The 18,930-nt window shown below is 43.4% G+C and overlaps 1 protein-coding gene across 1 annotated transcript in view; it reads left to right on the top strand.

The window, feature by feature from the left end:
• Nucleotides 1–18,629, top strand: part of KCNH8 (potassium voltage-gated channel subfamily H member 8) — a 492,266-nt gene extending 473,637 nt beyond the window's left edge. Inside the window, exon 16 of the mRNA XM_086367258.1 lies at nt 14,575–18,629. Within this exon, the coding sequence (XP_086223384.1) occupies nt 14,575–15,273 (699 nt within the window). The 3' untranslated portion in view covers nt 15,274–18,629. The remainder of the gene's footprint in view (nt 1–14,574) is intronic.
• The last annotated feature ends 301 nt before the right edge of the window (nt 18,630–18,930 follow it).

The following is an 18,930-nucleotide window of genomic DNA, read 5'->3' as shown; positions in this document are numbered from 1 at the left end:
AATGCCACCAAAACGCTTTTTAGAACTAAGAAATGAATTCAGTAAAGTTGCAGGGTACAAAATCAATTGACAAAAACCCTTTGCATTTTGATATACTAACAATGAACAACCAAAAAGCAAAATTAAGAAGACGGTCCCACTTACAATAGTATAAATAAAATAAAGTACCTAAGAATAAAATTAACCAAGGAGAAACAAGACTTGTATACAGAAAACAACAAAACAGCGTTGAAAGAAACATCTAAACAAATGGAAAGCTCCAAGCACACACTCACTGTGTGCATGAAAGTCGTTCAGTCGTGTCTGATTCTTTGCAACCGCACGAACTATACAGTCCATGGAATTCTCCAGGCCAAAATACTGTAGTGGGTAGCCTTTCCCTTCTCCAGGGGATTGTCCCAACTCAGGGCTCAAACTCAGGTCTCCCGCATTTCAGGCAGATTCTTTACCAGCTGAGCCACCGGGGAAGCCCGTAAACTCACTAGAGGAGTTGAAAAGGCTAGACTAAATTTTAAGCTCTTACTGAAAGATTGGTCTATGAAGAGTTAGCCATAATGACCGCATCCATAAGAATAGGATTACTACAAAGCCACAGTCATCAAGACAGTATGGTACTGGCACAAAGTCAGAAATATAGATCAATGGAACAAAATAGAAAGCCCAGAGATAAATCCACGCACATATGGACACCTTATCTTTGACAAAGGAGCAAGAATATACAATGGAAAAAAGACAATCTCTTTAACAAGTGGTGCTGGGAAATCTGGTCAACCACTTGTAAAAGAATGAAACTAGAACACTTTCTAACACCATACACAAAAATAAACTCAAATGGATTAAAGATCTAAACGTAAGACCAGAAACCATAAAACTCCTAGAGGAGAACATAGGCAAAACACTCTCCAACATAAATCACAGCAGGATCTTCTATGACCCACCTCCAGGAATATTGGAAATAAAAGCAAAAATAAATGGGACCTAGTTAAAAGCTTCTGCACAACAAAGGAAACTATAAGCAAGGTGAAAAGACAGCCTTCAGAATGGGAGAAAATAATAGCAAATGAAGCAACTGACAAAGAACTAATCTCAAAAATGTACAAGCAACTCCTGCAGCTCAATCCCAGAAAAATAAACAACCCAATCAAAAAAAGGGCCAAAGAACTAAACAGACATTTCTCCAAAGAAGACATACAGCTGGCCAACAAACACATGAAAAGATGCTCAACATCACTCATTATCAGATCAGATCAGTCGCTCAGTTGTGTCGAATCGCAGCACGCCAGGCCTCCCTGTCCATCACCAACTCCCGGAGTTCACTTAGACTCACATCCATCGAGTCAGTGATGCCATCCAGCCATCTCATCCTCTGTCGTCCCCTTCTCCTCCTGCCCCCAATCCCTCCCAGCATCAGACTCTTTTCCAATGAGTCAACTCTTCGCATGAGGTGGCCAAAGTACTGGAGTTTCAGCTTTAGCATCATTCCTTCCAAAGAAATCCCAGGGCTGATCTCCTTCACAATGGTCTGGTTGGATCTCCAAGGGACTCTCAAGAGTCTTCTCCAACACCACAGTTCAAAAGCATCAATTCTTCAGTGCTCAGCCTTCTTCATAGTCCAACTCTCACATCCATACATGACCACAGGAAAAACCATAGCCTTGACTAGACGAACCTTTGTTGGCAAAGTAATGTCTCTGCTTGTGAATATGCTATCTAGGTTGGTCATAACTTTCCTTCCAAGGAGTAAGCGTCTTTTAATTTCATGGCTGCAGTCACCATCTGCAGTGATTTTGGAGCCCAAAAAAATAAAGTCTGACACTGTTTCCCCATCTATCTACCATGAAGTGATGGGACCAGATGCCATGATCTTCGTTTTCTGAATGTTGAGCTTTAAGCCAACTTTTTCACTCTCCACTTTCACTTTCTTCAAGAGGCTTTTTAGTTCCTCTTCACTTTCTGCCATAAGGGTGATGTCATCTGCATATCTGAGGTTATTGATATTTCTCCCGGCAATCTTGATTCCAGCTTGTGTTTCTTCCAGTCCAGCGTTTCTCATGATGTACTCTGCATATAAGTTAAATAAACAGGGTGACAATATACAGCCTTGACGAACTCCTTTTCCTATTTGGAACCAGTCTGTTGTTCCATGTCCAGTTCTAACTGTTGCTAACTGACCTGCATACAAATTTCTCAAGAGGCAGATCAGGTGGTCTGGTTTGCCTATCTCTTTCAGAATTTTCCACAGTTTATTGTGATCCACACAGTCAAAGACTTTGGCATAGTCAATAAAGCAGAAATAGATGTTTTTCTGGAACTCTTGCTTTTTCCATGATGCAGCGGATGTTGGCAATTTGATCTCTGGTTCCTCTGCCTTTTCTAAAACCAGCTTGAACATCAGGAAGTTATGGTTCGCATATTGCTGAAGCCTGGCTTGGAGAATTTTGAGCATTACTTTACTAGCGTGTGAGATGAGTGCAGTTGTGCAGTAGTTTGAGCATTCTTTGGCGTTGCCTTTCTTTGGGATTAGAATGAAAACTGACCTTTTCCAGTCTTGTGGCCACTGCTGAGTTTTCCAAATTTGCTGGCATATTGAGTGCAGCACTTTCACAGCATCATCTTTCAAGATTTGGAATAGCTCAACTGGAATTCCATCATCTCCACTAGCTTTGTTCGTAGTGATGCTTTCTAAGGCCCACTTGACTTCACATTCCACGATGTCTGGCTCTAGGTCAGTGATCACACCATCGTGATTATCTGGGTCGTGAAGATTTTTTTGTACAGTTCTTCTGTGTATTCTTGCCATCTCTTCTTAATATCTTCTGCTTCTGTTAGGTCCATACCATTTCTGTCCTTTATCGAGCCCATCTTTTCATGAAACGTTCCTTTGGTATCTCTGATTTTTTTGAAGAGATCCCTAGTCTTTCCCATTCTGTTGTTTTCCTCTATTTCTTTGCATTGATCGCTGAAGAAGGTTTCTTATCTCTTCTTGCTATTCTTTGGAACTCTGCATTCAGATGCTTATATCTTTCTTTTTCTCCTTTGCTTTTCACTTCTCTTCTTTTCACAGCTATTTGTAAGGCCTCCCCAGACAGCCATTTTGCTCTTTTGCATTTCTTTTCCACGGGGATGGTCTTGATCCCTGTCTCCTGTACAATGTCACGAACCTCATTCCATAGTTCATCAGGCACTCTATCAGATCTAGGCCCTTAAATCTATTTCTCACTTCCACTGTATAATCATAAGGGATTTGATTTAGGTCATACCTGAATGGTCTAGTGGTTTTCCCTACTTTCTTCAATTTAAGTCTGAATTTGGCAATAAGGAGTTCATGGTCTGAGCCACAGTCAGCTCCTGGTCTTGTTTTTGCTGACTGTATAGAGCTTCTCCATCTTTGGCTGCAAAGAATATAATCAATCTGATTTCAGTGTTGACCATCTGGTGATGTCCATGTGTAGAGTCTTCTCTTGTGTTGTTGGAAGAGGGTGTTTGTTATGACCAGTGCATTTTATTGGCAAAACTCTATTAGTCTTTGCCCTGCTTCATTCCGTATTCCAAGGCCAAATTTGCCTGTTACTCCAGGTGTTTCTTGACTTCCTACTTTTGCATTCCAGTCCCCTATAATGAAAAGGACATCTTTTTTGGCTGTTAGTTCTCAAAGGTCTTGTAGGTCTTCATAGGACCGTTCAACTTCAGCATTTTCAGCATTACTGGTTGGGGCATAGACTTGGATTACTGTGATATTGAATGGTTTGCCTTGGAAACGAACAGAGATCATTCTGTCGTTTTTGAGATTGCATCCAAGTACTGCATTTTGGACTCTTTTGTTGACCATGATGGCCACTCCATTTCTTCTGAGGGATTCCTGCCCGCAGTAGTAGATATAATGGTCATCTGAGTTAAATTCACCCATTCCAGTCCATTTCAGTTCGCTGATTCCTAGAATGTTGACATTCACCCTTGCCATCTCTTGTTTGACCACTTCCAATTTGCCTTGATTCATGGACCTGACATTCCATCTTCCTATGCAATATTGCTCTTTACAAGCAGCGGACCTTGCTTCTATCACCAGTCACATCCACAGCTGGGTATTCTTTTTGCTTTGGCTCCATCCCTTCATTCTTTCTGAAGTTATTTCTCCACTGATCTCCAGTAGCATATTGGGCACCTACTGACCTGGGGAGTTTCTCTTTCAGTATCCTATCATTTTGCCTTTGCAAAATGCAAATCAAAACCGCAATGAGGTACCATTTCACGCCAGTCAGAATGGCTGCTATCCAAAAGTCTACAAGTAACAAATGCTGGAGAGGGTGTGGAGAAAAGGGAACCCTCTTACACTGTTGGTGGGAATGCAAACTAGTACAGCCACTATGGAGAACAGTGTGGAGATTCCTTTAAAAACTGGAAATACAACTGCTTATGACCCAGCAATCCCACTTCTGGGCATACACACCAAGGAAACCAGAATTGAAAGAGACACATGTACCCCAATGTTCATCGCAGCACTGTTTATAATAGCCAGGACATGGAAGCAACTAGATGTTCATCAGCAGACGAATGGATAATAAAGCTGTGGTACATATACACAATGGAGTATTACTCAGCCATTAAAAAGAATACATTTGAATCAGTTCTAATGAGGTGGATGCAACTGGAGCCTATTATACAGAGTGAAGTAAGCCAGAAAGAAAAACACCAATACAGTATACTAATGCACATACGTGAAATTTAGAAAGATGGTAACGATACCCCTGTATGCGAGTCAGCAAAAGAGACACAGATGTATAGAACAGTCTTTTGGACTCTGTGGGAGAGGGAGAGGGGGGGATGATTTGGGAGAATGGCATTGAAACATGTATATTATCATATGTGAAATGAATCACCAGTCCAGGTTCAATGCATGATACAAGATGCTTGGGGCTGGTGCACTGGGATGACCCAGAAGGATGGTATGGGGAGGGAGGTGGGAGGGGGGTTCAGGATGGGGACCACGTGTACACCTGTGGCGTATTCATTTTGATGTATGGCAAAATTGTACAATTGTATTGTACCAATACAATATTGTAAAGTAATTAGCCTCCAATTAAAATAAAAAATCTATAAAAAAAATAAAAACCAATTATGCCAAAATGGTAAAAAAAAAAAAAAAAAAGAATAGGATTACTGATCTGACTCAGAGCTGGAACCAGTGGGCTCTGGCTCTGTACCTGCGGGCTTGTTGGAAATGCAGACTCCAGGCCCCGCCCCACACCTACTGATCCTCAGGTGGTTCCCGTCTGTGTTAACTCTTGACAGGCGGTTGGCATTCTGAAAGGAGACAGACTTTGGTTTCATGGTCCTGATAGTGGTGAGGATCCCAAGCCAGACAGCAATTCAGACGCTAATCAAACTGTCACAGGAAGCAGGATGGTAGAGGAGGAAAGCAACCAAAGGGAGACAAACAACGGATTCGCATGGTACAGCTGAAGTTTTACGGTTGGTCCCAAGGCCTGAGCTTGCAGAAATTCATTGGAACCATTAGAGTAACCGCTTTCAAGACTGTAACTGGTCATTTTCTGTGTTGGTCGCACTAGGCTTGCATTCTTCTCTTATGATTTGAGAAGCGTCAGTTGCATGTGTGAAAGGAAAGCCCTTGGTACTGTTCCTGTGTGACCTTGGATGAGCCGCTTAACCCCCTGCAGCCTAGTCCCTCCAGCTGTAGACGAAACTTACAACTTTCATCAGTAATGGCACAGAGATCTTCATTTGGCTGGAATTTATGCAAGTGCCAAGTATGATTATTATTTTAGCTGACAAATAAAAAGACTGTCACTTGTTTTTGAGTGCTTTGTGAAGCAAAAAAACACAAGGATGAAATTATGCCGATCGTCTTTTTTGTTTTGCCTGCTTATGGAGTTTGATTGAACTTGTCTGAATCCCGTGATAAATATGCAACATAACAAAGGATTAAATGAAAGACCATTTAATTACCTGAATCAGAGCTTGTAAAAATGTATATGTGTTCATGGCAGGGGGAGACGATTGGTGTAATTAACACCCCTGAATTTAGGAAAATTGTGTCTGGCAGGAAAATGTGTACATGTTTGGCAAAAATTGAGTGACAGGTCAAGAACTCTTCAAGCTAAGAAGATTTTATCAACAGATGCATTCCCCATCTGCTCACTGAATGCACAGAAATGGAAATCACATTTTTTCTCTGTCAACTGAAGTTTCAGTTATACTCAGAGTCCATACCGATAACTGAGATGAAGAAATGTAGAACAGGAATAATATAAGATAAAGCTATTTTCTATGTGGAATGAAAGATATTGTCAAAGACACATTCTGGGCTTCATTACGAAACTCACACTCATGTTTGCAAAAGGCACAATTCAAAGACACACTACAAAAGCAAATCTGTGCTTGTACCAAAACTCATGTAATCTCAGTGTTAAAAGCTGGCCATTCAGGTGTTATTGGACCATAGGACACCAACACCACAGAAGGATTATTTAAGCCATGTTTGATAAATGTTTGACATTTATCATGTTTGACAATGTTTTCAAAATCTGCTATTTTGACATGATGGGGGCTTCCGTGGGAGGAGATCATGTGCAACATTTTTACCTGCCAGAGTTACAGTGACACTCCTGCGTCTTGCAGTGCTATTTAGAGGAAACTGGAGAAAGCTATTTAAGTTCAAGTGAAAATAACAAACTCATAGTAAGAGATTAACCATGCAATTTATCGTTTATTAAATTACTCATGTATCAACAAAGATTTGCACTGTGTTGGCCAAAAAGTGCATTTGGGTTTTTCCACACACTGTAACAGGAAAAGCCAAACAAGCTTTTTGAACAACTCAATCAATGGCAGGGTTTTTGCAAGGCCTTGGGCTACTATGAAAAGATAAAGACCATCGTACCTGCCCCCACCCCTGCCTCACACTGGTCCTTACTCAATTCCTATCAACACCAAGCTGTGTATCATTGTATTTTAGCTCATGCATCATTTTTAGAGAATTCTTAATCCATCTGACTGCAGTTACTCAAAACTTAAGGATGCGCGTGTGCCAAGCCGCTTCAGTCGTGTCCAACTCTTTGCGACCCTATGGACTGTAGCCCGCCAGACTCCTCTGTCCATGGGATTCTCCAGGCAAGAGTACTGGAGTGGGTTGCCATGCCCTCATCCAGGGCATTTTCTCAACCCAGGGATCAAACCCATGTCTCCTGTGGCTCCTGAATTGCAGGTGGTTTCTTTACCACTAAGCCATTGGGGAAACCCCAGACTTAAAGATACAGGACCTTAATCAAAAATTTCAAAAGCTCTGATTACTGCTATGACCATTTGCTCCTGGAAAGATACACACGAGGAAAGGCTGAAACGTGGAGACTCTGTTTCTTCCAATATTAACTATGTCAAAGTGTTAACAGGAATGGTTTACCTCTCCATGCTGAGGCTGAAGAGCAGTTACAGAGATAGCTGGCTTTTATTTCCTTTGGGCTCGGTGTTTCCTGGGTTAATATTCACCAGAGTTTCAACTAAGTTCAGTGACTGTGTTGCATTATTAAATACAGACACCTGAAATTCTGGCATAACACCAGTCTTCTGGGGGATAAACTTTAACATCCATCATATGATTTAATCATCACAACAAAGCCCTTGTTGAGATATGACTCAGGAGGATGAGACGTGCTATCACATCAGTGAAACAAATTAAACACAAAAGGGGAAACCCAGGCTGGAAATGCAGGCGATGATGGTTTCTAGGCCGACAGAAGCTCGGAGGAAACGTGGGTATGGCAGAAATAGAAAAACTGTGGTACTTCACGACTCCCTTTTTAGCGGTAGGGCAAGATCAGCGTGCGGATTATCACGGATGGTTGAGAGCTCTGCTGGCACACAGGCGTTTCTACTCATGGTGGAGATGCTGCTCAAAAGAGGGAACGCACTGCCAGGAAGCCTTCTAAACCTCATGATTTGTCGGCTGTGTGGTGTGGGGAGAGAGAGAAGGGAAGAACCTTTAGATACTCCAGAGTTTTGGCTAGAAGACTGAACTACTTGGAAGCACAGATGGTGTTTTCATCGATTCTTCTGCCTAACAGTTGGGATTTTGGAAGGCCGAGAGAAATCTTGGCTAGGAACAGTTGCCCACACACACAGTAGTGGTGAACTGGTTTGGCCAACGGTTTTGAAGACCGATGGATTCTTATCCACTGAAACACGAGAAGGCAGAGGAGAAAGAAGAGGGGAAAGTGAGTAAAGAAAGTGTAACTTAATACACAAGTAAAAGAATAATGTGTATTATTGATAAGCTGTGGTTTCTTTACTATATTTGGAAGTAGCAATAATCAGAAGGCCACTCTAAAACAGCCATGAAGGATGGCAACCAGGGATGGAAAACCTTTGCCAAATTTCAGCGTAAAACTGCTCTGAATAACTTAATTGAATTTGTCACTTGGCACTCTGAATGTAATCGTGAGATATGGGAGTCAGTACACAGAGCAAATTTCCCCAGGGAATCAAAACTACCCATGGAAATCCAGCTTATATCAGGATGTATGACAAAGCAGAAGGATGAATGAAGTCTAGCAGAAGTCTCGGCCTAAAGGGACCTATTTCTACAATTGTGAAGGAAACACAGTAAAATGAAAAGGATTCTTAGTGGTGGGAATGCCACCTGCTCATAAAAACTGGGAAATACCCAAGGATTTGATTCAGGAAATTCATATACAAAAACTTTAAGAGTCTTAATACTTATTTTTAGCATGTTTACATGGGGTAAAGAGCCCCAGTTACAGATTTTCCAAAGTAATTTTGTAGTAGGAATCTTTCCCACATGATAATTACGGCAAAATCATGAGATAACATAAACATTGAAGGTGATGTGAGAACCAAAGTCCTTCAAAATGGCAGGAACTGAATTCATTTACACGTTTAAGATTTACTGGAAACACATTGTGTTCTGGGCATTGCCCTGAGTCCAGGAGATACTGGACTACTCTCATGGAACTCAGAGCCTCCTTGGGGCAGACAGCACTGTCTAAGGTTTAAACTGCCCTGTGAGTATCAGTGAGCTGTCAGGAAAAAGCTCTGCAGAGGAAACGCGGGATTAGATGTGTGAAGGCAGGGAAAGTTACCAGACGGAAAGGGACTGAGGAGAAGAGCCCTTCCCAGAGGAACGGCCTTCACAAGGTTAGTGAGATGTGACTCGCTGTGTATTCAGATGGGTGGTGGGCGAGGGGGAAAATGCAGGAAATGGGCCATTACGGGGCCAAGTGGAGACACTGTTTGCAGCGGCCAAGACGTGTAAGCAACTTAAACACCCATCGACAGGAATGGACAAAGAAGAAGTGGTATATACATACAATGGAGTATTACTCAGCCAAAAAAGGATGAAATAATACCATTTGCAGCAACATGGACGGACTTAGAGATTATCACACTAAGTCAGAGAATGACACGTGTCTTATGATATCACGTAAATGTGGAATCTTTAAAAAAATGATACAAATGAACTTATGTACAACCCAGAAACAGACCCACAGACATAGAAAACAAACTTACTGTCACCCAAGGGGAAAGGCCAGGGGTGACTGAGTAGGAGTTTGGTGTCAACACGTACACACTACTTAAATGAACAACAAGCACAGGGAGCTCTACTCGGTATTCTGTAATAGCCTGTGGGGAAAAGAGTCTGAAGATATACGTGTTTGCATATAACTAAACCAGCTTATGCACACCTGAAACGAATACAGCGTTGTAAGTCAGCTGTGGCTGCATGCGAAGTCGCTGCAGTCGTGTCCAGCTCTGCATGACCCTGTGGACCACAGCCGGCTCCTCTGTCCGTGGGATTCTCCAGGCAAGAACACTGCACTGGGTTGCCACGCCCTCCTCCAGGGGGTCTTCCCATCCCTGGGACTGAACCCATGTTTCTTGTGTCTCCTGCATTGGCAGCTGGATTCTTTACCTCTAGTGCCACCTGCAAAGCCCGTAAATCAATTATACTTCAATTTTTAAAATAGCGATAAAAAAAAAATCAAGACCTGTGAGGTGCTTTGTAATACCAGCTCTGCTTTCTGATGTGAGTGACAGAAGACATTCAAGCAGTTGAAGGTAAATGGGAAAAAAACTGGTTCATTGGATCTGAGAGATTTATTTACTTCTATTGACCGATCTGCAGCATTCCGGTTTCATGTTGTATTTTGAATACATCTCCTTAAGCGGACTTAGCCTTGATCGCGAAGTAGTCCCAACAACCTTTTTTTTTTTTTAGTGATCATCTTCTTATCTGTACTGTGAAAAATACCATCCTTGAAAAGTAGAGAAGTTGGCCTTTTTGCTTTCTGTATTTGATTAAGAGTAAAGCCTTTCCTGTTTCAGAATGAATTTTGTTAGCGAGCCCAGCAGGACGCCGAAGATAAGAGTGCTATGAAGCTCTACCATATTCTGTGTGGCAGGACGTCGTCACCTTCAGTGACACCAGCCTCCACCTGCAGGGGTTGCCATCTCTCCAGTGCTTTGTCCTTACAAAGGGAAAGTCCCTTACCTAACAGGGATTGACTCCCTATGAAGCTTTAATAAGGTGCAGGGGTGTGTTCCCAGTGGCACAGTGACGGAAACCTTCCCTGATGTGAACTGAACATTGCCCTCTAGAGCTAAAGAAGGCTCTATTTCCTTGGGTTCTCTGCTTCTTTTTAGTTCAAGCTAATGTAGTAATTTTTTAATGAAAATGCTAATGCTGTTTACATTCCTGGAGCCATTCAAGATTCTGGAGTTCCCATTCAAAGCTCAGGGCCTCAAAATTGTGGCATAGAAAAAGTTCAGTGTCAAGAATGCGGCCATAGAGAGGTATCCCAACCATAGGAAAATATTGGTTTCTTTTGAATGCTTAAAAAAAAAAAAAAAATAGTTCATCAGCAATATGTCTATTAACGTATTGCCCAGTTCCAGATTTTCCCTTTTTACAAACCTTTTTTGTTGGTGGCCCATTGATATAATTTGCTGTGAAGAGGCTTGACTGTGCTTGATTGGTCTCTTATTTTTGGGGAGAGAGCATCTTTCTTCAGATTCTCTTCCTTTATAGGTTATTACGACCACTGAGTAGAGCTCCTTGTGCTGGACAGTCATCGTCTCTGCTTATCTGTTTAATAGTGTGTGGATGTTAGCCCCCAGATCCTAATTCACCCCCTCCGCTCCCCCTGTCATAACCATCCACTCATTTCCTACGTCAGTGGGTCTATACCTCTTTTGCATATAAGTTGGACCTAGAGATTATCATACTAAGTGAAGTAAGCCAAAGACAAACATATGATATCATTTATGTGTGGAATTTAAAAACAATGAACTAATTTCAGACAGCTTTTAAACATGAGGCTCCTGTTTGCATCATCCATGCTCCTCACAAATTCTGACTATGTTAGCAAAAATCTCTCAACTCTTAACCAATATTTTCTCTTCTGTGAGGTAAGATACCATAATAGAAAAAGCAGCAAACCTAGAAAGCTGGAATTCCCTCCTGAAAACTGTCAGTCACGAAATAAGAGAACTTAAAATGTCATTTAGGGACTTCCTTGGTGTCCAGTGACTAGGTCTGCCTTGCACCTAAAATGTCATTTAGGGATTTCCTTGGGGGTCCAGGGGCTAAGTCTGCCTTGCAATGCGGGAGATTCTTGGAGATCGAACATTGCAGGATGTTCGATCCCAGGTCAGAGTACCAAGATCCCACATGTTGCAGAGCAACTAAGCCCTTGCACTCAGAGCCAGCCAAGGCCCGATGCAGCCAAATATTTTTAAAATGTCAGTTAACCTCTGAGCTCTAGTGTCCCCACTTTACAGATGGGAAAGTAATAGTGTCCTCCTGATGTTCTTAGTACTGTTTGTCGATCCAATAGGAAAGTGTACCTAAAAGCATGTTGTATTATTTACTTATTTGTTGAGTATAACTGTTGACATGTCTAAAATGCAAAGCCATGCTTCAAAGATTATGTCTTTATTCAATGCTAAGGCCAATTGAAAGCATTTTTACTGGGAGCTGAGCCCCGGTCAATTTGATATAGGCATTAACTTAGACAACCTACAAGAATGAATGGTTAACATATCCTTCAAACATCTCATTTAGTATCAACTTTCTCTTCTGAAATTTTGATGGAAGCACTAATCAACTGAAGATAGAGGCCCTGGGTGAATGCCTGCTGTGTGAGATGCAGAGGTGACTCATGTCTACTGGGTACTTTAGAACTGAGGCCTGGCAGGGTGTGAAATTGACTACCTGCCATGAAAATTTTGAAACACGCAGACTCTTTCTCAGGTTCACGGTTTTGCTTATTAAAGGTGAGTCTCAGAGGTATCTTTTTTGTCGCCAAAAGTTTTAGATCTGCTGAAAAGCCTGGGCAAGTATTAGATTGAGTCCCTTGAGTTCCACCCTAACTGCAAGGCAGAAATATTTTTGGTCTGGCAATTTCAAGGCAGGTGTTACCAGTTGGTTGCCTGAAACATGGAAAAACCTTCTGGCCTTTTAAAAATGCCTGATTTGACTGGCACTACCTCCTGATGGGCCTGCCAGGGAGAATTAGTTTCTTACTGCAATTACAGGAAGTGGACTGAATGAAATTACTGGGTGAATTAGGAATATATAAGCATGCTAAAAAAAAAAAAAAAAAGTCTGACCAAAACAGCAACATTGGTTTTGGCTTCACTGAAACTGAACTGCTCTTTGGTCTTCTTTATTTTTGACGGTATTTGGCCAGTGGGTTCAGCTGCTTGTGCTGGAATTTGTGGTTCACAACAGTAGGATCAAGGCAGAGGAAGTCCTTTATAAAATAGTCTTACAGCAATGAAGCCAAGATGTTATCATGTGCATGAATGTTATGAACATAACCAAAGACTAGAAAATAGGTGTGTGTCCTGCTTTCTGAAATATAGGTTTTCCTCACTTTGAAAAATCCAGAAAAGCTGGATTTAAGTCAAATTGAATTTTCTGGTGGTCTTCCATGGTTAAAAAAGCAGTGTGGTTATTAGGAAAATAAACCCTCCAGTGAATTACAATGTTAGTTCAAGTGTAAAACAGATAATGAGGACTCTTCAGTGTTCCTGAGAACTTGAGGGTCACGTCTCCTTTCAAAGTCTTACACAGACTAAGTGTGTCACCTAGAAAAGAGAATAAAGCTCATACTGCACAACTGGGGTTGTGTCAGTAATTCTGCAGGTTTTTGATACAGTGATTCTGGGATCACTGATGGATCCCAGCCCTCCTGGGTCCCCATGGTGTTTATCTTTAGATTCACATCGCTTTGAGATGTCTGGGGTGGGGGGTGTGCACCCTGGAGCACCCCACTAACTCAGAGGAAGCAAAAGACGCTGTATTTAAGAGGTACCAGAGTTGATGGCAATGGCACCCCACTCCAGTACTCTTGCCTGGAAAATCCCAAGGACGGAGGAGCCTGGTAGGCTGCAGTCCATGGGGTCGCTGGGAGTCGGACACAACTGAGCGACTTCACTTTGACTTTTCACTTTCATGCATTGGAGAAGGCAATGGCAACCCACTCCAGTGTTCCTGCCTGGAGAATCCCAGGGGTGGGGGAGCCTGGTGGGCTGCCGTCTATGGGGTCACACAGAGTCGGACACGACTGAAGCGACTTAGCAGCTGCAGAGTTGATGGACCTATATTTCTAATTTTGTCCAAGATGCTCAAATCACTTATTAAGAATGTCAGAGACAAATATCATATGATATCATTTATGTGTGTAATCTTAAAAAAATGATACAAATGAACTTATTTACAAAACAGATTCACAGACATAGAAAACAAGTTTATGGTTACCAAGAGAGAAAGGGGGGAAGAGGGCTAAATTAGGAGTTTACTAATTTACACTATTGTATATAAACTAGAAAACCAACAAGGACCTGCTGGATAGCACAGGGTGCTCTACTTAATGGTTTGTGATAATCTTTAAGGGAAAATAACCCGAAAAGGAGTATGTGTGTGTGTGAGTGCTCAGTCGCTTCAGTCTTGTCCAACTCTTTGCAACCCTATGGACTATATATAGCCCACCAGGGTCCTCTGTCCATGGGATTCTCCAGGCAAGAATACTGGAGGGTTGCCATGCCCTCCTCCATGGGATCTTTCCAACCCATGGATCAAACCCACGTCTCCTGTGGCTTTTGCATTGCAGGCAGATTCTTTACCACTGAGCCACTGGGGAAGCCCCAAATGTGTGTGTGTGTGTGTGTGTGTGTGTGTGTATTGAGTTTGCCTAAAAGTTCCAGGATGAACTTTTAGGCCAACCCAATGTGTGTAGCTGAATCACTTTGTTATCCATCTGAAACATTATACATCAACAATATTTCAATAAAAAAATAATAAAGGTAAACAATTAAAAACAAAAAAACCAGACTACATCTCTCCAGGTCTCCTCAGAATGAGGATGGCTTTAGATCAGGTGCTCAGCTTCCTCAGTCACCCTTCCGGCTTGGCTGGAGTTGGAGGCAAAGCCGTCTTCCGGACCTTCTTACTGGGAAACCGCCCTTCCCTTCCTCGAGCTCTGAAGTCACAGCCCTGCTGGTCTGAGCGCTGCCTTCCGCTCTGCTTTGTCCACGCAGGTAACCACGCTGACTCAGGAGGTCTCCCAGCTCGGCAGGGACATGAAGACGGTGATGCAGCTTCTTGAGCACGTCCTGTCGCCGCAGCAGCAGTCCCGGCTTTGCTCTCTGCACACCGCCTCTCTGCGTCCCTCCGGTTTCCAGGACGGCATGACCTGGAGCACACACCAGCCCTGTCTACACTTGCAAGCCGCCGGCGCCACCTACACCCCAGCCCAGCTCTGCCAGGGGAGTGTCACCCCCGACAGATGGAGTGTGGGGCCCTCTTCGGCGGGGGGCAGCCCCCAGCGGGTGGGAGCCCAGGAGCAGAGTCCTGCGGGCGGGGAGCTCCGCGCCTCCCCGAGCCTGGATCACGCGCCGGCCCACTGCCAGCTGGTCCAGGAAGGTCGCCTGCAGCTCCTCAGGTGCGTCTCCCCGCAGTCGGACACGACGCTGACGCCGCTGCAGTCCATCTCGGCCACCCTCTCCTCCTCCGTCTGCTCCTCCTCAGAGACGTCTTTGCACCTGGTTCTCCCCAGCAGATCGGAGGAGGGGAGCCTGGGCCAGGGCGCCGTGAGTTCCTTCAGTCTGGAAAATCTGCCGGGATCTTGGGAGCGGGAAGGACGGGCATCGGTCTCCACCGAAGCCCTGGAGAGCTTTCCGCTAGAAATGGTCGCAAGCACAGCAGAAGGGAAGGATGACAGGGTCGTGCGCGTATGAGGTCAGTGCACCTCGCAGGTGCCCGCCTCTGCCCGTCACTGCGGGATGCCAGCCTGGGGTGGCCTTGCTTGCCCCTGGCAGCGTGAAGACTGGGCAGACCCATGGAAAACGGGACCCAGGCCAGGGCAGAACCACCTCCATCCTGCGGCAGATACTTCCTACATCCTAGAGACAAAACAGGAGCCTTTTCCTGTGCAGGGATTAACTTACCAGTCTGTCTGACAGACTTTGGTGAAAGCCCAAAGACCCTGAGGGTCTGAGCAGCTACAGGTCCCAGACGAAGAATGTGTGGACTCGTGTCCTGGGTGGCTTTTCAGAAGAGCAGCAAAGGTTTTTTTCCTGAGTGCCTGCGTGTCACTCCTGAACAATATCCAGATTGTGGGCCCTGGGAGTACACAGTTCCTGCTGATCTGCTTTTCAAAAATACAAGACGAGTGGACAGTTATCACTGCATGTCATCTCCTAGACAATCAGTCACACAGAGCCGGTGGCCAGCGGTCAGCTATTGCACGTTATTTGCCATGTAAATGAATATGTCTTTATTTATCAAAAAAAAGAGAGGCTATTTTTATATCCTTGGTATGAAATATGTATTTAAACTATTTAAACTATTTATAAAGAAATGAATGTTTTCTTTTCATTTTGGTTAAAAAAAAAGCTTGCTGTTTTAACAAGAAATGCACTACTGTTACGTCTAGTAGATCAAAAATTATTATTAAGAGGATGTAGTTTTGAAAGGAAGCCCACCCCCTTTTATCTGCATGCAGTTTGCAACAAATGTATCCTCAAGCTTCTGGATTACAAAAAAAAGTGAGATCATATTTTATTAATGAGATAAAAACCTCATACCAGACAAAGGGTCTGGTATGGTGGGGTTGGGGGCAGAATCCACCCTACCTCTGGGGACTCGTGTAAAATCCTGACTTGAGGCTACCCTCACCGTGCCCACATAAATGTTTTTCCTCCAGCCATCTTATGTGTAGTTCTGGAACCCAAAATTGGTCTGGAGAATATGAGACTGCAACTACATTGAACTATTTTGGCCTCAAAATGAGGAAGAAAAACTTGAGTGTGTCCTTCCTCTGTGCTTATCTTTCAGGAGAGCTTGTGTAGACCGGTGAACATTCCAAAATGAAGCCAGAATTTCGGAACTCTAACTTGTAAAAGGGCTGCCAGCTTGCTTTGGATCAGCACTTTAATTTTTTTTCTTGAAAGCTCTCAACAGTGCTGTAAGTTATGAAGAGCAGGTGTTTTCATTCTCATTTTGCAGAGAAAAATAAATAAATAAAGCCCTAGCAGTTATACAGCTAGGATGCTGGAGACAGTCTAGAACCCATAATGCTTTCTACACCTCAACCAATATCCAAATTCAGATGCTGGCACAGTAATAATTTAAATGCCTTTGCTTCAGGTTTATTATGGTTAAGAATGTGTAGGGCCTCATCATTTAAAATGTTCTTAGAGAATATACTGAATTCACCTTCTGGAGTCGCCTGTTCCCATTTCCCACTGCAAAGAATAAATAATTTGAAAGTTGTATTATTAAAGACATCTACACAAAGCAAGACTTCTGATGTGTGACTCTTATACCCTAAAATTGGCTAGAGCAGCAGAAAGAAAATAAAGCTTCTCTAAGAAAAAAAATTCAATCTCTCCTTACCCAAGTGAATGGGAACATTGAGGGAAAAGCAACACGCAGGGTTTAACGTGTATTTGTAGCCACACATTTGAGCACGATGTGCTCATCGTGACCCACATCATCACTTTAAGCACCATTCCAATAGAACTCACTGGGTTGGTTCTGCTGTCTTTTTGGAAAACTAGCGTGGCTATCAGAGACTAATGATGAAGCCTGGCATTCTGATCTGTGAGCACTGACTATGTGCCAACACCTGTTTAAGGAGTAACACCTTATGTTACCTTACATAACAGCCAAACAATGTTAAAGTTATTATTTTATTCCCATTTTGTAGATGAATAATTGGGACACAGACTTTTTTAACCTGCCCAGTCACACTGTTTTAAATAACAGCCCCAATACCCCGTGGCCACTCTGGGTACCCCTCCTTTCACGTTCAAATCTATTCCTGCTGCCTTTTGAAGTTGTACTTGTCATTAATTTCCCTGGAAGTCCATGAATAAAATAAAGCATTTGTTTTTGGTGTGTTTCTTTTTTAAGCACACCTATGGGGTAAATTGGGCTTCCCAGGCAGCACTAGTAGTAAAGAACCCGCCTGCCGATGCAGGTTGGATCCCTGGGTTGGGAAGATCCGCTGGAGGAAGGCACAGGCAACCCACTCTGGTACTCTTTTCTGGGGAAATCCCATGGACAGAGGAGCCTGGCAGGCTACAGTCCATGGGGTCACAGAGAGTCAGACACGAGTGCAGGGACTGAGCATGCATTCATGGGATAAATCAGTCACGCTCTGGGGATTTTGGAAAGTCCTAGCGACACTCCTGGAAATATGCCCGTGATTTTCCAGCCAGTCACCTTCTCTGTGCCTACTCCTGACAGCTGACTTAGTGGCTGTAAGACCCAGCTGCCGTGAGCACGTCTGCAGCTGGACAGGAATGAGCAAGCACCAGGGAGTATTGCAAAAGGGCCCCCGGCTCCTGTGAATCAGCCCCACGCTACCCTTGTTAACCTTTCCCCTCGCCACCATCGGGCTTCCCTTGTAGCTCGGTTGGTAAAGAATCTGCCTGTAACGCAGGAGACCCGGGTTTGATCCATGGGTAGGGAAGATCCCCTGGAGAAGGGAATGGCAGCCACTCCAGTGCTCTTGCCTGGAGAATCCTTTAGACAGAGGACCTATCGGGCTACAGTCCACGGGATCACAAGCGTCGGACACGACTTAGTGATTAAACCACCGTCATCACCATTATGCTCACAAACAGGACTCTCCCATATCCAGAACAGCGCAGAATGACACGTTTTGGGGTTTCTCTGTGTGGTTGTGTGTGTGGTGATATTATTCTAGGAATGAGAGTTCCACGTTCCTCTAGAGGTTTGGTTCTCTAAGCACTGTGGTTGTGCAGGCGGCAGAGCCCATAGTGCCCCACGAGATGCATGTCTGTATCCCCACCTTTTCCTCTCCTCCCCACTCTCTGCCGAAGAAGCGAAATGGATCTAGAAAGAAAAGAAGCACAGATGTTCTTGGTCAAGTGTATTTTCTTTAAAATAATACTGGGGACTAAAGTCTTGCGTGTAATTCCATTTAAGAGAACCAGACAGATTATATTAGACTTTATTTTGAGACAATGTAAGAAGACATTTCTGGCAATTTAAGTTACTTACAAATGGAGTTTATTGTGTAAGAGGCGATAAAAATCGGAAATAAAGTGTTCTTTCAGAGGTTGCTCAACTATCTCACAGGAATATTGTTTTCCAGAGGGTTCTGTAGGAGGTGGGAATCGAGCAGAATACCTACATCAGGATCACATGAGGTAGTTGTTTGAAATGCCAGGAAAATCTGGCTTCAACCCAGTCCCTTTGAATGGGGTCTGGGAATCAGCCATTTAGCAAACTCCCTGGTGACTTACATTCATTAAAGATTGGGAAATACTTGTCTAGAGTCTATAGTAGTACAAGATTGAGTCCTAGCTAATTTATACACAAGTGGGCCAGCACCTAGATTTCATTAAGGACAGCCTTGGGTC

The sequence above is a fragment of the Bos grunniens genome, chromosome 1, assembly GCF_055505025.1.
Source record: "Bos grunniens cultivar Pamir isolate PY7600 chromosome 1, Bosgru_T2T1.0, whole genome shotgun sequence".
Taxonomy (NCBI): domain Eukaryota; kingdom Metazoa; phylum Chordata; class Mammalia; order Artiodactyla; family Bovidae; genus Bos; species Bos grunniens.
This window is presented reverse-complemented; position numbering and strand designations above follow the sequence as displayed.